The 19,656-nt window shown below is 40.0% G+C and overlaps 1 protein-coding gene and 1 long non-coding RNA gene across 3 annotated transcripts; one reads left to right on the top strand and one right to left on the bottom strand.

The window, feature by feature from the left end:
• Positions 1 to 8,984: 8,984 nt before the first annotated feature.
• COX17 (cytochrome c oxidase copper chaperone COX17) lies at positions 8,985 to 15,880 on the bottom strand. Its single transcript, XM_006210330.4, has 3 exons — positions 15,650 to 15,880; positions 13,707 to 13,795; positions 8,985 to 9,111 (listed from the first exon to the last, which is right to left on the bottom strand). The coding sequence occupies exons 1-2, from the start codon at positions 15,754 to 15,756 to the stop codon at positions 13,711 to 13,713; spliced, it is 192 nt and encodes a 63-aa protein (XP_006210392.1). The 5' UTR covers positions 15,757 to 15,880; the 3' UTR covers positions 8,985 to 9,111; positions 13,707 to 13,710.
• On the top strand, positions 15,875 to 18,015 carry LOC140697324 (uncharacterized). Of its 2 annotated transcripts, none has more exons than XR_012074252.1 (2): positions 15,875 to 16,145; positions 17,308 to 18,015. It is a non-coding gene; the product is annotated as an uncharacterized lncRNA (long non-coding RNA). The 2 variants fall into 2 exon arrangements; XR_012074250.1 differs by having other exon boundaries at positions 17,279 to 18,015.
• Positions 18,016 to 19,656: the final 1,641 nt, after the last annotated feature.

The raw sequence follows: 19,656 nt of genomic DNA, 5'->3' as shown, positions 1-19,656 counted from the left end.
AGAGTCCAGCACGGGAGGCACAGTTGTGCTCCATTTGGAATGCGTCTCTCTTGGCACCGGAAGAAAGGGTGACCCCAGACGGATACCATGTTTGGAATTGGAATCCAAGAGGTACTGGCAGTGAGGAAAAGCAGGCCAGGCAAACAGGCAGGCTGGCAGAGCACTTAACATACCTCCCCAGAGGACAAGATAAGACCTGGCGCAGAAAGACAGGCAGGGCGGGAGGCTGAGGGGGTGGACGAAGGAAAAGTGAGCACAGAATTTACCAGCATACCTTGAGCAGGACACTGTCCAGACCCCCTGGTGGGGATGGCCGGGGGCTCTCCTGAGGTAGGAGGACACATCAAGGTAGGAAAGTATGGGACTGTTAGAAGAAAAAATCCTAACAATGAGAATTGGAAAACCCCTTGAAGGCCTTTATGAAGTCACTGGAAATATCAGTAGGCATTTACTTGACCTCCATTAAAGAAAAATCGCTATGAAAAGCAGCTTTTTGAATTCTGACTTTCTTCTACATGTATCTGGATCTAGTAATAGTTAATACCTTACTCAGACCATCATCCTACCCACCCTAGTATTTGCAAATTATAATAACCATCACCTATTAAACACTATGAAGTACCAGGCCTACATTAGGGACTTTACACACATATGACTTAGTTATCACATAGCCCTTCCAAATAAATATTATCATCCTGATAGGTCTGAAAGAAACTGAGGTTTAGAGAGGTAGCAAGTTCCCACAGGTTTACGGTAAGTGGAAGAGGCAGGATTTGTTTCCAAGTCTATCAGATTTACTGCTGTGTCCCAAGTAGTTTGCAGAGTAAGTAGAAATACAAGGCTGGATCCATGACTCCCAACCCCACACTTCCCCCAGGAAGTCTGATGACGTCCCGGAACTTCTGGATGAAACCGGGGTCTCCCTCGGGTCACCAAGAAATAAATCTGGAATATGCAGACACTAAACTAAGAAATGTCCCTCTGGCTTCCAAATGACTCCTTAATTTTTTTTCCTTCCTGCTGGCTGGGAGGTACAAGCTATCATTACTTCTACAGCCCCTGAGGTATGAGCTGGTGGGAGGCGGGCACCCAGTAACCGTCAGAACTGTTCAAGTGCTCAATCCATAGGGACCTTTATTGTACTGCTGGTAAGCTAAATAGCATTAGTGAGAAATTAGGACTTGTCAAATATTCTGAGGAGCAGGAGTTTTCAATTCAGTACATATTGAGTGGCTACTATGAGCCAAGCGCTTACAGAATCAAAGATTCCCAAGAGCTTTCACTCTATCAGGGGAAAGGTGTGGGAAGCACGGTACTTGAGTTAGGTTTAAGGAGAGGTGGCAGCCTAGAAGGAAGGGGGCATCGAGGAAGGAAGATGCAAGAGCTAACGTGAGACCTGAGGTGTAAGGGCTGAATTAGCCAAGTAGGTAGAGGGAGAAGAGCCTTTCCAGTGGTGAGAATGGCAGAAGCACATGCACGGAGGTGTGAAAATGTATGGCATGTTGAAAGAAGCTACTATTTCTTTCTTATTTACTTACAATCACCTGACCAACAAATGTGCATCTTATTCTCTTCTTTCTAAAATTGAAGAGGAAAAATCAACAGTAAAGGAAAAGAGCTAGAGAGGGCCTGGAGGACCTCCCCTCTTCTCCACAACAGCAATTTGAATCAGTGACGACATTTCAGCAGTGGACTTCGGGGATTTCCACGTGCTGCTTTTACATCACCTGCCTGCCTCCCCATCCACTTTAGCAGGCAGCAGCTGCTCATCCCTCCACCTTAGTCATGCACCCCCTGAGCTGTCAGAGGCTGTCCCTGCCAGCTGTGAGCAAGGAAATCAGAAGCACAGGAACCAAGAAGCAACCAAGGCTCTGCCCAAGATAGAATTTCAAAGCAGGTCATCTTTCTCAGCAAGCCTGGCCAGTGGGCTGGCCCTGACCCCTTAAAGAGACAGGCAGGCCCACTGAGTGTTGTTCTCAGCCTGCCTTCTTTGTCAGTCCACATATGTGCTTGTCGGAGCAGCAAGTACTAACATTTATCAAGCAGTTATTGTTTCTGCATATCTTCCCATGATACCTTTTTTTTTTTAATAGAAGAAACAAGCTCAGAGAGGTGAAGGAACTTCCCCAAGGCAACAGAGCTAGTATGTGAATAGGGGCTAAAGCTTAGGTGATGGTGACTCTCGACTGTGTGTTCTCCGCGCTGCGCCGCCTTGCTAGGCACCTTGGGGAGTTTACACATGTCCATATGCAGGCGCATTCACTGCTACAGGAGACTTGCGTATGCTGTTGGGTAGCATTATAGGTGCACAAACCCCTCATGCTACTTGCAGTGACAGTGACATTGATGCCTGTGGGATAGGACCTTGGGTGGGAATACAGCAATGGAAAGTTGTGTCTTGTTTGTTTTTAAAACCAGTTTGGATAGAAGAGGAAAGAAAAATGTGTGTGTCAAAATGGTATGTTCTTGTAAGAAAAGCCACAAATATGCAGGCAGAAGCCCAGTAGAAAGTATTTGTGCAGAATAAAAGTCCCATCATTTGTTGAGTTGATTCAATTCAATAAGCATCTATATAGGGCAAAGAAAGTGTGCCAGGAACAGGGGATATGAAGATGAGCAAGAATTATCTATCACCTTCAAGGAACTTTTGGTCTTGTGAGGGAGGCTGACGCAGAATGAACTACAACCCAAAAAAACAACTATACTTATTGGGCAGGTGACCAATAAGACATAAGAGGATGTGTGTGTGTGAGCTTCTGGGAAAAGTATACTCCCTGGTAGAAATGGCAAGGAGGCCTGCTCCCTTTCATCCTGGCTTGAATACAGTTGTGTGATGGTGTAATGTTGAAGCTACCAGAGCCATGAGATATGATGGGGTTTAAAGGAAGCACTGATGGGGGAGCAAAGAATTCAGGAAAACATCACAGGGAAGGTGACATTTAAGCTGGTCTAAAAAGATGAGTAGGTGTTCCCCAGCTAGGGGAGGGCATTCCAAGAAGCGAGAACAAAATGTGAAGTCAAATCCAGAAGTAAAACAAAAATACATGGCATACGCTGGTAACAGAGAACAAGTTGTAGGTGAAGCAAAAGGAGCAGCAGGGCATGAGGCAGGAGAGGCCAGCTGGGGTCAGATTGTGAAGTCAGCCAGCTAAACTGTCCTGGACCACAGCTGCTCTGAGAGCTGTTACTGGTCCATAATGAGATATGGACAGAAATTGAGAGAACATAGATATTTTTATACAATTTGGCAGAGAAACTTATGGCCTTTGAATTTAATGAAACTATGGGCTTGGACAGTGTATGGTGGGTTTTTCTAGAGTATATTTTTTTAAATTTCATTTTCCTAGTATTAGTCTGTACATTGGAAAAAATTAAAGTGATTATTCACCACATGTAGTTTGAGAAACACTTTCCTAATAGAGTTATTAAAATAGAACAGAGACATGATTCTAGGCTTTGGAAACGTACCTCCAAGCTGACCTTAGGCAGACACTGCTGATTCCTTATCCTATAGCCATTTCTCCCCTTTCCCCAGTTTATGGAACTCTGATTTTGCTTGGGCACTATGTAAAGGAGGGTGGGCTTCTCTCCCAGTTGCCAGGGCCTGAAATAAGACTGGTCAAGGCCAAGCATGATATCTTATTCTCCTCGATGGCAGTGGGTTTAAGAATGGGCATGTGACCAATGAGACATACGAGGATGTGTGTTGGGGAGCACCTGGGGAAAAGTATTCTCCCCGACAGAGATGGTAAGGAGGCCTGCTACGTTTCATCTTGGCTTAAATATAGTTATGTGACGATGTAGTGCTTGAAGTTACCACAGCTGTGAGGTAGAACAGGCCTAAGGATGAGAAGGGTAAAGAACAGAAAAATAGAACAAGCCCTGGTACTCGAAAGTATCACTGAGCCATTGTTTCAAACCTGGGACGTCCAACCTCCAGGCTTTACGACAGGAAATAAATTACATTTATTGCTTAAGCCACTGTAGTTGGGTATTCTGATATTTGCAGCTGAATGCATTCAGATTCAGGTCTCCTTAAGGACTACTCTCCAGCAAACAGTTCTCTGAACATCTGCCGATTGTGTTAGTCTATGAAAACTGAACACTAGACAACTTGTTGTTTTACCAGTAATTTTCTCGCAAAAGTCTGAGTAAACTGAGAGGACTGCTCCTCTAAACTCAGCTTGACCATTCAGGATGACTTTGTTCTTAAGTGAACAAGATGATTTAGTGCTAAGTTGGCCGTCTACCCAATATCCATTTACCATTTACCTCTTCCTCCTTGTAACGGAATTCCAGTTTTGTTCTGATATCTAACCTACACATGGATCCAAGGAGGAATCCTGTTTAAGCCAATCAGAATAAGGTACTCTGCTGGCAATTATTGTTCCATAAAAATACACATAATCTAATTTGGCTCAATCAGACTAAAAAAAAAAAGTAGTGGAGGAAACTTCATGCCTTAGGAATGGTTTCTCTCTCTTCTGCTGAACTTGAACAAGAGAGCCTATGATTGGCTTCATCAGTCCTGGAAGAGAGCTCTGACATGGAAATAACTTGAGTCTTGGATGGCATCACTGAGCCTCTGCTTTCACTGCATCTAGAGCTTGCCCTGACCCTGGACTTCCAGTTATGTGTTTCCCTTGATGAGGAGTTTGTAGTACTTAGCTGTCAAAAGCACCATAATCAACCCAGATGGAACTACCATCTAGCAGTATTTAATAGCTAAAGGAGGAAACACTGGGTATAGTCATATATGCAGTCTTTTCAGGAAAACATCTTGGCATCTTCATCATAGCACTGAATATTCAACTTTACATTTTCATAGTTTATACACATATATCCACCAGAAAATAAGATCTTTGAGAGGGTCCATGTCTTACTTATCTTTGTTCATTCCTTAGCACATAGTAGGCATTTACTATATGTCCTCAGTAAATGTTGGGTCAAACAGCCTCTCATCTCAAGGACAGGGTGCATGTCTGATTCACACATGAATACTCAATACTTATGGCAGATCCTTGCACTTAATAAGCCTTCACTAAATATGTATTGAATGAATAAACAGATTTATAACTATGAATACATGTTTATATTAGACACTTAGTACAGGAAGGAACAGTGGGCTTTTGGACTTGAACTCTAATGACCAAGACTCACACCCCAGGTCACCAGATACTTGACCAGAGCATTTTCCTTGACCTGAGTGCCTGTACTCACCTGTAAAGTGGAGATGATAGTTTCTCTGCCAGCATCACACCTGACCTGTGGAAGGTGTACTTATCCTAAGGTAGACCTTGCCTAGGGACATGGTCTTGTTCTCATTAACCTTTAAGTCAAATATTTCAAGCTTAGACAAAAGGAACTAATTAGAAAAAAATAGTGTGAATGCATCTGTATTGAGTTTGGGGAGCCCCCTGTGAATAGCAGGGGCTTAGCAAAGAGGTATGTCAGAATGTGATCACCTATTAGGAAGCTAAGTTTTTCATTTTTCAGTTACTGTGGTGGTATCTATTTTATTAGTACCAAAATGCCACACACAATCTTTGGGAAGGCTTACACGCTAGGGAAGGATGGGCAGAGGGTCTTGTGAGATTTAACTATGGCAGATGTCAAGAAGGGTGCTTTAATGCCTTTACAAATCAGGGAAGCATATTAAACTGGCAAAGGTTGAAAAAATTAACCTTCCTATGAGTTTTAGGAAATAGGCACCCTCAGGTATTAATGTACAAGTGGACACCACCTTTCTAGGTATCAGTCAGGTGGTACTCATCCAAAGCCTTGAAAACTCTGGCCTACCCTTAGTTAAATAGTTAGTAAAGACACTTGTAAAGACTTTCCTATGGAAACTTCCACTGCTGTGTTATCATGAAGTAGCCCCCAAAAAACTGTACATACATACAGAAAGAGATAAATGACAAGGTCACCAAAAAGTGGTCCTATGGTAGACTGGTGGGATTTCAGGTGATTGTTTTCCTTTCTTCCTTATGTTTCCATAAAACCAACCAACAAAACAAAATATATACTTCAAAAATCAGAAATAATTTAGGTATATGGTGTGTATCCTGTTTAAGACTGACACTCAACTACTAGAATGGTATCTAACATACAGCAGACATTCTATAAAACTTTTTTTTCAGATTTTTTAATTGAAGTGTTTAATAGGTTAACAATGTGTTAATTTTTTGTGTAGAGCATAGTGATTCAGTTTTATATATATCTCTATTCCTTTTCATATTTTTTCATTATAGGCTTTTACAAGGTATTGACTATAGTTCTCTGTGCTATACAGTAGGACCTTGCTATTTATCTATTTTATATGTAGTAGTTAGTATCTACAAATCCCAAACCCCCAACTTATCCCTCCACCCTCCCTTTTTCCCCCCTGGTAACCACAATTTTGTTTTCTATGTCTGAGTCTGTTTCTGTTTTGTAAATAAGTTAATGGGTTTTTTCCCCCCAATTCCACATAGAAGTGATATCATATGGTATTTTTTTCTTTCTGGCTTACTTCACTTAGACATTTTCCAGGAACATCCAGGTTGCTGCAAATGGCATTATGTTGTCGGGTTTTATGGCTGAATAGTATCACATTGTATAAATATACCATATCTCCTTTATCCAGTCATCTGTTGATGGACACTTAGGCCGTTTCCATGTCTTGGCTATTGTAAATAATGCTGCTATGAACATTGGGGTGCAGGTGTCTTTTTGAAGTAAGGTTCCTTCTGGATATATGGATTGGGCTATTTTTTTGTTGTTTGAGCTGTTTGTATATTCTGGAGATTAAGCCCTTGTCAGTTGCATTGTTTGCAAGTATTTTCTCCCATTCTGTAGGTTGTCTTTTCGTTTTGTTTCTTTTCTTTTGCTGTGCAAAAGCTTGTAAGTTTAATTAGGTCCCATTTGTTTATTTTTGCTTTTATTTCTATTGCCTGGATAGACTGCCCTAGGAGAACATTGCCAAGATTTACATCAGAGAATGTTTTGCCTATGTTTTCTTCTAAGAGGCTTATAGTGTCTTGTCTTATGTTTAAGTCTTTAAGCCATTTTGAGTTTATTTTTGTGTATGGTTTGAGGGAGTGGTCTAACTTCACTGATTTACACATAGCTGTCCAACTTTCCCAACACCACATGCTGAAGAGGCTAACATTAGTTTAGTGACTGAATGTACAGATAAGGAATTGGTTAAATTATAGTAAGCCATGGGATGCATTTATACACAGCCAATACAAAGCATACTATAGAACTATACTCACAGGTGGTAAAATATATTAGAGGAAAAGGCAATTATGATCTCATTAAAAATATGAAGCATAGAAAAATAATTATTTTTTGTTTTAAGAAGTGTATAAATGCATAAGAGAAGTCTGGAAAAACATACATCAAAAATTAACATTGGGTGATAAGGTTAGGGATTTTTTCTTTCCTTTTTGTAGTCCCAGGACATATTCAAGCAGAATCTAGATAACCATCTGCCAGGGATTTGTATTGGGTGGGAGGTTGGTTCATATCATCCGTCCTAGGGAGATTCTATTCTTCACCCTAGAAAAATGCTCTGAAAACTATAAAGTGCTTACTAAACTAAAACTATATCCAAACAAATATTAAAGTGAAAATAAGAATATAGAATCAAAGAATTAGTGAATGTTAATAATACTAAATGCTAGAAACTGTGCCAAATGCTTTATGTGCACCATTTTAATGCATACTCACAATCTTGTAAGTTAGGCATTACTACTATCCCAGTTTTCTTTTAGATGAGAAAAGCAGACCCAGAGGGGTTGATCTGCTTGGGATCACACAGCCAGCTGCTGTGTCACACCTCAAAGCCATGCTGTTAACTAGGAAGGAATCCTAAGGAATAATTTAGTTCAGCTCCTTTATAAGAGGCAGCGTTCCAATCGTACAGTAACACATGAACCCTACATAATTCTCTTATTTATGTTCCTCAGTTGCTTTTGTTGATGAGATTTAAAACTCAATTTACTTAAAGACAGAATACAACCAATTGCCTCCTAGCCCATCCGCAGCTACTAGGACCACGGGGTTGCAGGAAGTGAACCGCACTGTATGTTCTACTCCAGGTGTCACTACAGCATAGCGTTGAGCTATTAGTGACTTATTTGTACAAATCCAGCCTCTGGCCTGGGCCAGCTTCTAATTAATGAGAACTGTTTGGCCCCTAGGCATTAAACTTATGATGTGTAACCATCTACACATTAATCACGCCAGACGGTTGAGATCTTCCAAGCCAAGGCACCCTGATGTGGTTCAAAATCTAAACAAATTACTTTCCCAAAAGACAGAACTAGTAAAGAACAACAATACTGATTTAAAATATTAAAATGGAAGGCTTGTCCAGTTCTTGCCTTTAATAAAGTTAAAAATAAAAAACAAAACCTTGAATGAGATGATTTGACTACATATTCATTCTAAATTGATAAAGGGTTATTTTCTTACTTCCACGTACCTAAGATTTCATTGGATGAGATCAGTTATCTTCTTTCTCCTTAAAAAAAATCCCAAGTTCTCAGAATGACACAAGAACATAAGAAATTTGTATTATAAGATTTGTTTATACTACAGATGTCTCTCGGTACTCTAGGCGATTGGTTCCAGGATCCCCTGTAAATACCAAAATCTGCGCTTGCTCAAGTCACTTATATTAAATGGTGTGATATTTCTATGTAACCTAACCACACCCTCCCATATACTTTAAACCATCTCTAGATTCCTTATACCTAATACAATGTAAGTGTTATGTTAATAGTTGTAAATACAATGTAAGTGATTTGCAAATAGTGGAGAAAGCAGCAAACTCAAGTTTTACTCTTTGGAACTTTCTGGAATCCCCTCCCCAGACATTTTTGATCCAAGGTTGGTTGAACCTGCAGATGCGGAACCCATGGATATCCTTTAAGACAAATAAACAAATAAACGCCACATGAGGATGTGAGGAACACAAAAAGAAACACACCTGAAGATTTCCGACCAGGGATTTTTTTTTAAATAAATTATAAATACTTTTTTATTTATCAAAGTTCATCAAAGAACTCCCAAAGTTACTAAATCTTCATTTCTCAGGAATCATTCGTTCTCAGAGCAGACCACCTAGAGAAAAACACATATTTTAGAAAGTCAGGTTTCAAGCATAATGCCAGACCTATGGAGTCAGTGAATTATGATACTAGAAATGAATGCCTCAGCCAAGTACTATTAACTAACTGCCACAATCATTCTAAACCAGTCTTGAAACAAAAGATCTGCATTTTAAAATTCTAGTTTTAACTAAACACATCACAGAAACTTCAATCCATTACAATGTTTAATCTTTAGAAGTCTTTGTTGAAGTAAAAACTATGTAATTATTTATTTTCTCAAAAATATCTCCCCCAAAAGGCTAGGGCAGTTTATTTTTACAGATATTCAAGAGAAGAGACTTGCGAACACTCCCTACTGATTCAAGTATGTTTGGCAAAGATCCACGAAGTGGAGCAGAAGGTCAGCTCTGTACAAGAGGCATTTCCTGTGGAAAGTTACTCACTCAACCTCAAGGGCAAAGTAAGGGTAACCCTTTTGAAATTCATTTGGAAAGATCAAAAAGACAAGAGTAGTAGAGGATAAGGTTGCTGGTCTAGTCAGTCAGTACCAGGCTTCTCTCCAGACAGCATGCACCCACCTCCACCCCCAGTCCCTGTCCCAGAAGACGGGAACAACATGCTAGAAAGGTAACAGTAATTTGGGGAGCCATCTCTTCAAGTCTAATGTAAATTCTCCCCTCACCCTAGCTATTCCCTGCATTTGGTTTAGAAAAGATAAGCCTCATCAACAATATAAACATAAACATATAAATTCTCTCTCCTCTAAAAGGCTCAAAGAATACATTTAAAGATAACCAAAACTGAAGGCACTCAACATTTCAAGAAAACAGCACTCTATAGTATTGCTCTTTTGTTACTGACTAAAGTCAGGAGGGGCTACCTGCTGAAAGCCTCTGGGTATAAAGTCCTTGACAGAAGAGACCCTGTCTCTTCTCGTCTTGGCATTTTCTACAGCCTTAAACAATAGATATCTATTGAATGAATAAATGTTCAAATAGCAGTAATGACCCTTTTCCTTGACTCTCAAGATCGTATTTTCATACATCATCAGTTGTGTGTGTGTGCATGTGTGTGAAATCAGCATATTTTAAGCATACTTTAACCAACTATTACATTCAATTAAACTTAATAAATAGCCTGGGTATCACACCACCACTCAGTGCTAGTCCTTTAATTTCTTTCAATTATTTTAGCCCTCAACTGGGTTCTCCTGGTTCCTCCCGGCTCCTAAAGGGAGAAGATACTAGCTGCCCTTTCCTCTTTGCATTTCTAAGCAGGTTCTAGGTTCCTCTAGTTTCTTTTTCAGTAAAAGAAGCAGTCATAAGATAGAAGTGTCTAAAATCACCACCATCATACACCTATTCTTCCTTAGGAGTCGTTTTCCAGTCTCTGCTTTTGCTCCTATTAAATCTTTATAGATAGTTTATATTTAGCATTATTGCTGCTACTTCTTCAGCTTAAGCCAGTGGTTCTTAAAGAAAGGGCACTTGAAAATTATCTAGGGGTTTCTGAATCAACAGGTTCAGAGTGGGACCCAGGCCTGTGAAATCTGAAAACATTCCTCAGGTGATTATAAAGTAGACCTGTGGCTGAATGTAGCTTACTTCCATATTAAGTCCAATTTACTGGATTCAAGGTACAATTAAGATCTATCTTATTTAGAAAATAATATTGAAATCTACAGAGGTTTATGAATTAAGGAATTTTCATGATCATTACTGGGAAGTTCTAAGATCGCAAAATCTTCTTCCTTTGAAGCTACCCTCAGAATAATGTTGTCTAATAGTCTAAGAGGTATCAGTTTAGTTAAATTTATCTTGTAACAGTGTAGATAGTATGTTGGATTTTACCCTACAGCCACTGACCTGGTTACGTACATCTATGCATTTCAACAACAGGTGTTTGCAATTAGCATCCATAATAAAGTTTTAGGATTGAAGTTCAAGACTATGTGTAATCCTAAATATGAATATGTTGGCAATAAAATCTCATTAAGTGCAAGGAATGAAATGTAAAGCACTTGCAATCTGGAGAGTTAAAAAGATCTAGATTCTAGTTTTAACTCTACCACTTATCTGTTCTAAACTTGATCAAGTTTTTTTTCGACCTCACCGTCCCTCCATTTCCCCATGGGGGTTGGGAAAATAGGACACCTGGGACCAGTGCAGGTCCAAACACTTGTTCCTTTTCCAAAAGTAGTAGTATGCTGAAAATAAAGATATGACATTTTGAATTCTTAGAAAGGTCCTGGGTGGTTTCTTCTTTTTGTAACCAAGATTCAAAAATACATGATCAGGACATATATTAAACACACTTAAATAGAATGTCTGCTACCTGTAACTCCCAAGATACGGCTATTCTGTTCTGGTTTCTCTCTGACAGTTTACAAAGCCAATTCATAATACATCATTTAATCATCATGATGACTCTATGAAGTAATTTGGTCATGTATTATTATCTCTCCTTTACATGTGAGGAAACAAAGGTTTAGAAAATTAATGACTTGCCTTAGACCACACAGTCAGTTAAATATCAGGTCTTTTAAGTCCAAAGCTCCTGCATTTTCACTTATACACAAATGAAGTACCTAGGAATCACTCTCGCTGTCCCAACGACGTAAAGAAAACCATGATTATCTTCTGGTCCTGGTGAATATATGCTACTTGTATCAATAATTGTACCACCTTTGTGGTCCACATAATGTCCCAAGAAACTTTTGATGATCCTAAAATTAGCATTTAAAAAAAGTTCCCTGTTTTATCAAGGCAGGCTCAACCCTAAGCAACAGCTTATACAACTGCTTAGGAAGAAAGTTAGATTAGGAACAAGGAAATCATGCACAAATGTTCAGATTCTATGTCTCTGAAATAATCAGTAGGAATACTTAAACTTTTTAAGTCCACCTCCCCACAACCATATTTACTTGTTTTACAAAATGATTCACCTTGGGATCTCTTTAAGTAACAATCTAATCTAAAAGACACTTAAGTATATCTTGTATACACAGATCTATCATACCACATATAAAAATCACAAATTATAGTTCCCTTTTTATAAATGAAAAAGTGAAATCCAGACAGGATTAATGTCTTGATGAATGTTAAATGTAGCTGAAGTAAAACGCGTGCTAAACTAGACAGCAGGAGAACCAACATGAAGCCTCAGGCCTTGCAGCCTAGACTGTTTTCCACTATGCAGTGATACTTCTTATCAGCTGGGGACAGGTTCCTTATCCCTCCTTTTGCACAACTCAGTGAGGAAGACGGGTCACATGTGAAATTCCAGAGGCAGGAAAGAGGTGAGAGGGAAAGAAGCCAGGCTCTCTGCTACTCTCACACTGGTGTGCAGCTCTGGCATTCTCTCTCAGCTATTACTAAGTTCAAGGTGGTGGGGCGGTGCGGGTGCTCCGGGAGTGGGGGTACCAAGCGGAGGGAGTCTGTCTGGGGTCACGGGTTCCCGTTCTAACCTGGCTTACCCACTCGGGAGTCACTTCATACCTCTAGGACTCAGTTTCCTCATTTACTTATTTATTTAATTAACAACGTCCTATTGAGCACCTATTATGTGCCAGGCACTGTTGCAGGTCCTGGAGATATAACAGTGAGTGAAACAGAAAATTCCTACTATCTCAGAACGTACATTCTAGTTGGATTAAAGCAATGTAGATGATAAAATAAATACAAAACACACAGGCAATGGTGTAGAGTAACCACTAGCTACATGTGGCTATTAAAAATGAAAATTAAATAAACCAAAAAACTCAGTCCCTCAGTTTTACCAGCCACATTTCAAGGGCTCCGGAGCCACCATGGCTAGTGCCACCTACTGCAGAGCACAGTGTGGGGCATTTTAGCAGGGAAAGCTCTACTGGACAGTGCTGGGACCGAGTGACAGGGAAGGGGTGCTCTTTCAGATGGAATGTTGAGGGAAAGCCTCTCTAATTTGGAGACTTGAGAAGAGACCTGAATGAAGTGAGGGAGAGAGTCAAGTTGCTACATGAAGTTAGAGGTTCCAAACAAAAGAAAATCATTTATTTGTGGTACTTTTGTATACACATCACTTAAGGTCCCTTTTAGCATTAAAGTTTGAATTCAAAGTTCCTCAAAAAATGGTCTAAAGTTATTAGAATAAAGCGTGATACAAAAGAAATAGCAACAATTCCATTTTGTTTTGCAGAAAGCAGTGCTTCCATGAGCTGCCTATTCCATATTTAAACGCACTTACTGAAGCACAGAATTATAAACAAAAAAAGAGGACACTGCCCTTTTAGTTCCTTTAAGTCAGACCACTGAATATTTTGAACTTCCTAACCCATGATTCCTTCTGTCTCTAACATAACTCAAGACTTTTGTCAAGCTGTTTCCTGAAAGCTAAATTCTCCCCTTCCCAAATCCACTGAATACCTCTCAATTTATTAGCATCCCTTCCTCCCTACATTAGAAACTGAAGTTATTTTTTTAGTGATACTTAAGCATGTTAGAGTAGCCAAGTGAATGACCTTTCCGACAGAATGCTGCCCAGTGACTTCTAAATCTGTAAAGCAATAGAGAGTTGAAGCAATTAGCTTATGTTATCACCTTCCCAATCAGAAAGTACCATGCTCACCATTTCATATCTTAAATCCCAGGGCTCTCATGCACTCCTTGTGGGCCTCAATTAGGTGTCCACAGTGCTCTTCTCCTTTCTCAATGATGCTATAAAACAAAAGGTACTTGTCATCTAACAAACAAACTTGATAGGCATTAAGCACATTAGTAGCAAATAAGCATGCATGAGAGTGATGAGGAATGATGGGTCTGATGGAATGTAGCTGAGTTTTAAAAAATGCTATTATACCAAATGGCTTTATTTTTATTGCTCTTCTGATATTTCCTTGCCCTAGAAGATGTTCCACAGAAAACTAGTTGGGGGGCAGGGGGGGTCTGATTAGAAGAAATAATTATGCATATCAAATATTAGCTTTAGACAATATCCAAGGAATAATACTGCTATATAATGAAATAGACTGAATAAAAGATTAACGTTAAATGAAGAACAGAAAGAAGAGCTTAATTTTTTGCCTATCGTAGAGGAATTAAATTTTTGACTCTGCCCTACATTTAAATACAGCTAAATAATTCTACTTTTAATCACACGACTCCCAACACAAATAGCAAAAAACACCTGGCAACCAAGAGCAGCCTGATGAGCCCCACTCATGATAATCAAAGAACTTCTTACTTATAAAACTTACAAAGGAAAGACTTATTTCTGGGGCCTGAAAATGTAATTTTATCAAAGAATCAAGTTAAGCCAGATTCAATTACAAGAAAATACCGACTCTTGACTATAGATATTTGGGGAGAAGCCACAGTGGTGAGAGGCAATTGATGCAGAAGTAGTTAAAGGGTAGGTTTTCCTTCCGTCTAAAACTTACACATCCTTCAACAGCTCAAGGGCTGTCCGCCTGGGATAGCAAGCTCCTTATGAAAACAGCTAGCCCCTCCCTGATCATTTATTGAAGGCTGTAAACACTGTGCTAGGCACGTGATGTTGCTTACAGTAGTAAGCTTTACAGTAATCCTGGAGGCACTACTGTTATTAGGCCCATTTTATAGACATGAGGCAGATATGTTCAATAATTTGCTCAAGGTCACAAAGTTGGTGGACTGGGTTTCAAACCTTGACACTGGATCCCAGGCTCTTAATCATGATACGATACTATATAAAGGTTCAGTAAGCACTTACTGTCACTGTGGAAGCATATCAGATTTTGGTCTCAGTTCTCCCTTCAGAGTGTTATTGCAAAGTATTGAGTATTAATAAAAAGCACTGAGCTCTCACAACTCTTATTCCCCCACTATGTCACTTACGATTTCTTTACTTTTTATGTGAGGACAAAAAGGGGCTGGAGAAAGTACATTCACATTATCTGAAGATTCCTTCTAAGATTTGTTTCACATAAGAGACTCTATATAGTAAGAAAAAACCTTTTGCGGGTTGATGGTAATCTAGATATACTGTTCTGAACACTTAAAGTCACCTACGTCATAGCCTGGTTGATTTTTAACTCATCTACACAAAGGAGGGAGTTGTAGAGGGGGTCTTCTGTATCGTTAAGAAACGTACCCCGCGTCCTACTATGTTTAAATTTGGGGAGAAATTAACAGAAAACTTTTACTCTTTGATCTTGCTAAATCTTGTATCATAGTCCATACCACGTGGTATAGCAATCATTGGTGTATATGCCTCCATTAACTTCAAGCATCTCTAAATCAAGTAGCATCTTTACCCATTTCTACGTCTTCGTACCTAAGGCATTACTTGACCCGTAACAGATGCTCAAAAAAACCCTCTGCAGGAAGGAATGAGTGGATGACGCGAGCCCGAGCCAATCTGACCTCTCTCCTGGACTGAGCTAGGGACTCACTCAACAGACAGCCGACTGCGAAGCCTAGCGGGCCCTGTAACCCTCAAGAGCACCGCACCGCAAAGCGAGGTCGCGGGGCAGAGGCGCCCGAGGCAGCGCGCGGAGCCTGCGGCCGCCCCCTCCCCAACTGCGCACTGACCACGCATCGCGCGCCTTCTTGGTTTCCGGGCAGGCGCAGCAGGGCTTCAGCGGCTTCTTCTCCTGCGACTCAGACGGGGCAGGGCTGACGGCCGCCAGACCCGGCATTTTTGGCGCCGAAAGCAGCAACTAGCACTGACACCCTAAACTCTCGGTAATTGCCGATTCGCCTGCAGTCACTTCCGGCAGGGACTCCAAAAAACAGGAAGTCCTTCCTCCCTCTGACAAATGGGGCGGGGGAGAGGAAAAGAAGGGACTGGGAAAAGGCGCGCGTGCGCGGAAGAGGCTACCTAAAAGTTAGGTACCAAGACCGGGGCGACTCCGGCGCAGAAGCAGAGGCGAGATGGAAGTGCGGCGGGCTTGGAAATCAGCAAAGAATGAAAGTAGTAAGGCAGCTCAGAGATCTCGCACCCTACGCCCACTACGAATGTCAAAAACCGAAGCCCAAGAAGGTGAAAAGACTTGCCTACGCTGAAGAAGAGAAACCACTGGTGAAAGTCAGTTCCTCTTGAGTAACAGATTCATTTCCCATGTTTTATGCTCCACATTATCTGCCTTCTTATTGTCCCCCCTCCCCTCCATCGCTGATCCAGTTAAAAGAGTAGCGAAGACTTTTAAACTCTCCAGTCTACAAGTTTTGGGGGAGAGGGGGTATTCCCTAACTATTCATGCCTCATCCCACACGCTTTAAATCCTCAGCTAATTGGTGTTTATAGCTCCCTCCAACTGATTGATTTCAGTAGGGAATGTCCAATCATTGGACAAATATACTGGTTAGTAAATCTGAAAAGTGCCTTTCCTTGTCATTTCGCAAATTCAGTTAATACCTACCTACCTACCTAGGTAGATAAGTAGATTGGTGCCTACGTTATTCGCAATAGAAAGGATATAACCATTGAGTTTTTTCCTGCAGAGAATTTTTGGAGGAAGAATAAACTAATTTTTTAAAGCAGGACTTCTGGACATTGTTAAAATAGCTGCCTAGGGATAGATATTAGGGGTAATCAAACTTTCAGTACCATCTAGGAAGTCTGCTTTCGAATTTCAGAGATTTAGCTCAGGAAATCCTGAGGTGCGTCTGTGAACTGGTGCTGTGTGTCTTCCAATTTACTAAGACTGTCCCCATTTTGTCATCTAAAAACTACTGATAAGCATGATTTTTTACTTCATTTTGGATTGCTATGTTTAACAATACAACACACTGCCCTTACATTCTCCTAAATTCACCCTTATCCACTATTCTTTCAACTAGCTGTTCACTCCCATTGTTCAATATCTTGCTACTCAAACAGTGCTTCTTGAGCTAGCAACATCAACATCACTTGGAAATGTAATATGCAATAAACACAGTTCAACAAATCAATGGGGAAAAGAAAACAAATTGGAAAAAAAATAAATTAATAGAAGAGAGTAGAGGAAATTATCTTTGTACCAAGGGACGGGGAACAACCTATTTGACAACATTTCAAAAGCACAAATTGTAAGTTAAAAAACTGATGAAGTTAATTTCATGAAAATAAAGGCTTAAGGATTTACAAAGGATGTATTAAGTTAATTAAACTGTCACCCATACCTGCCCCTGCAAGCTAAAGTATCCTTGCCTTGATTTATCTTTGTGTTTATTTCAAAGCACCTGGTATTTGCAAAAATGTTTTACAGCTGTGCTTCAACAGATGTGCAATGGTCAACCAACCTGAATCGGCTCTGCCTTGACCACAGGAACATTTTCTGTGCAGATGAAGCCTGGAAGAGTCCAAAAGTTACCTTTGCTGCATTACTATGCTCAGTCTCTACCCAGGGAGAGACTTGCACTTTGCTAGGCACAATTCATGCAGTGTGCAAGGAAGCATGGAAGACTGCACATGCCCCAGCTACCCCTGGAAATCTTCGCCCCTTTCCTAGAGCTCCTGACCCTTTAAAATTCCTTTACTTCCCTCCCCTGGGGGAGAAGGTATAGAGTATGCGCTCTCTTTTCTGTATCCCTTGATCAGTTAATACACTTTCTAATCTGCTATACTAGACACAGTTTCATTTGATTGGCATTTGTGACTCTGAGCAAAAGACCCATTGAGGGGGTCGCCAACACATTGGGGATCTGTAACAAAATAAGGAGGCCATTAGACTGAGGTGGCCCTAATGCCATGGCAACCTACATATGCAAACCAAAATTTAAGCCTATCAATGCCTCAAGGTTACAAAATCAAAATGCTAAAGGCAACCAATCACAAGCTGCTAACTAGGCTTTCCGGTCTCCCACCTTTTTCTATAAAAGCCTCTTCTCATTGATGAAACTTTCCTAACCACTTCTGGTGTGGTGCTGTCTGGTTAGAATCAATTTTTGCTTAAATAAACTCTTAAAAATTTTAATATGCTTCCGTGTCCTGTAACAGATACTGTAGACAAAGTTAACAAATAGATGACAAAATGATATAAGGTATTTGAAATATCTAAATCCAACAAAGGATTAATGTCTAGAATATTTAAGGAAATTGTAGAAAGTAACAATAAGAGAATTGCAACCCCAGTAGAAAAATAGAGAAGAGATGTGAACAGACAATATATAGAAGCAGAAATATTCATTTTTTTGTTTGTTTCTCTGCTTATTTAAGACAGGAGAATGTGTAGAATATATAGAAGAGAAAACTCAAGGTCAACATGCACAAAAAGAGATGTTTCAAGAGTACAGTCATAAAAATGGAAAGTAAAACAAAGAGGTTATCACCTTATACCCATTAGACTGAAATTAGAAAACTGGATAATGCCAAGTACCGGTGAGTATGCAGGAATCCTTGGGAATGCAGACTGGTCTTGCCATTTTCGAAGGCAGTTAGGCAGTATCCAGTTGATTTAAGAATAGGTGCATATCCTATGACTTAGCAATTTTATTCCTGGATCTATATTCTAAAGAACTTTCCGGCATGTCCACAAAGGAACATGTATGGGGTTCATTGTCACAGCATATTCATGTAACAGGGAACTGGAGGCAATCTGGGCATTCATCACTGGGGAGGTGGAGAGGGAAATGTGGAGTACAGGGTCCAAATTAGAAGAAGTTGACAACATAGTAACATGGACACATTCTTTAAGTAGTGTAGATAGTGGGGAAAAGTCAGAAAGAGAATAGCTACATAGCCTAATACTATTTGCATAAATTTAAAGAAGGGGTACAAGAACACAAACATATGTAAGGACACATATGTGTGAAATGATTTGCTTTAAACAGAATGGATGCCTATAAGGAGAGGCAAGTGAGGGTAGAGAATGGAGATAAATGAAATAAATAAAGTGCCCTTGCAAGGACCAATGACAACAATGTGTCATGGACAGAGAAGGACAATTAAGTCAGTTATCTGCACCTGAGGACCAAGGAAAACTGCTGGTTGCAGCTTGCTACATGCAGTTTGGAAAACACTGCTTTATGGGGTAGAAATTGAATTTAATTATTTAATATCCTCTCTCACTACACTTTTAGGTAATGTGGAAAGTTTTATTCTTAGGGTTTAGGTCACTTCCTTGCTTTTAAGAAAAACAGTCATTTTGTCATAAATAGATATTGGGACTTCCTAGAAGATGTGTGGTCCTCTTGTCATACTCATTTTGGTTCCCCCAACAGTAGTTTTAGCACATGGTAGACACGGCATAAATGCTTTTTACTTAGACAAATTGGTCCCCAAAAGCTTAATTTTGGCCTGTTGCTGCCAAGAATCTAGAAGTACTTTTTTTTTCCATAGAAAGATCTCTCTTACCTTAAATAAGCAGAGAAACAAAGAGAAAATATTGTTCAAGTTTATTTTCCCTTTTAGTACTGCCTAATAGCTCTTTTATTGGTGCTGATAATTAATAGAGAAGCCAGATTTTTAAAAATGTGCCCACTTAGAATGAATATTCAATTGAAATGGCAACATAATCTTCAGCTCCAATACTTTCCAAATACATAGGACAGTTGAGTTTGTGAACCATCAACTAATCTCTACCATAGGTGTGAACACAAGCAGGACCCTTTGAGGC

Source organism: Vicugna pacos, chromosome 1 (assembly GCF_048564905.1).
Source record: "Vicugna pacos chromosome 1, VicPac4, whole genome shotgun sequence".
NCBI lineage: Eukaryota > Metazoa > Chordata > Mammalia > Artiodactyla > Camelidae > Vicugna > Vicugna pacos.
The sequence above is the reverse complement of the archived record's forward strand: the minus strand, read 5'-3'. Positions and strand labels throughout refer to the sequence as shown.

Excerpts from the sequence above, each read along its gene's own strand:
- COX17 (XM_006210330.4), bottom strand. The coding sequence starts at position 15,756 with ATGCCGGGTCTGGCGGCCGTCAGCCCTGCCCCGTCTGAGTCGCAGGAG. Across the intron at positions 13,796-15,649 it reads AAGAAGGCGCGCGATGCGTG|CATCATTGAGAAAGGAGAAG; the intron begins GTCAGTGCGCAG and ends TTTGTTTTATAG.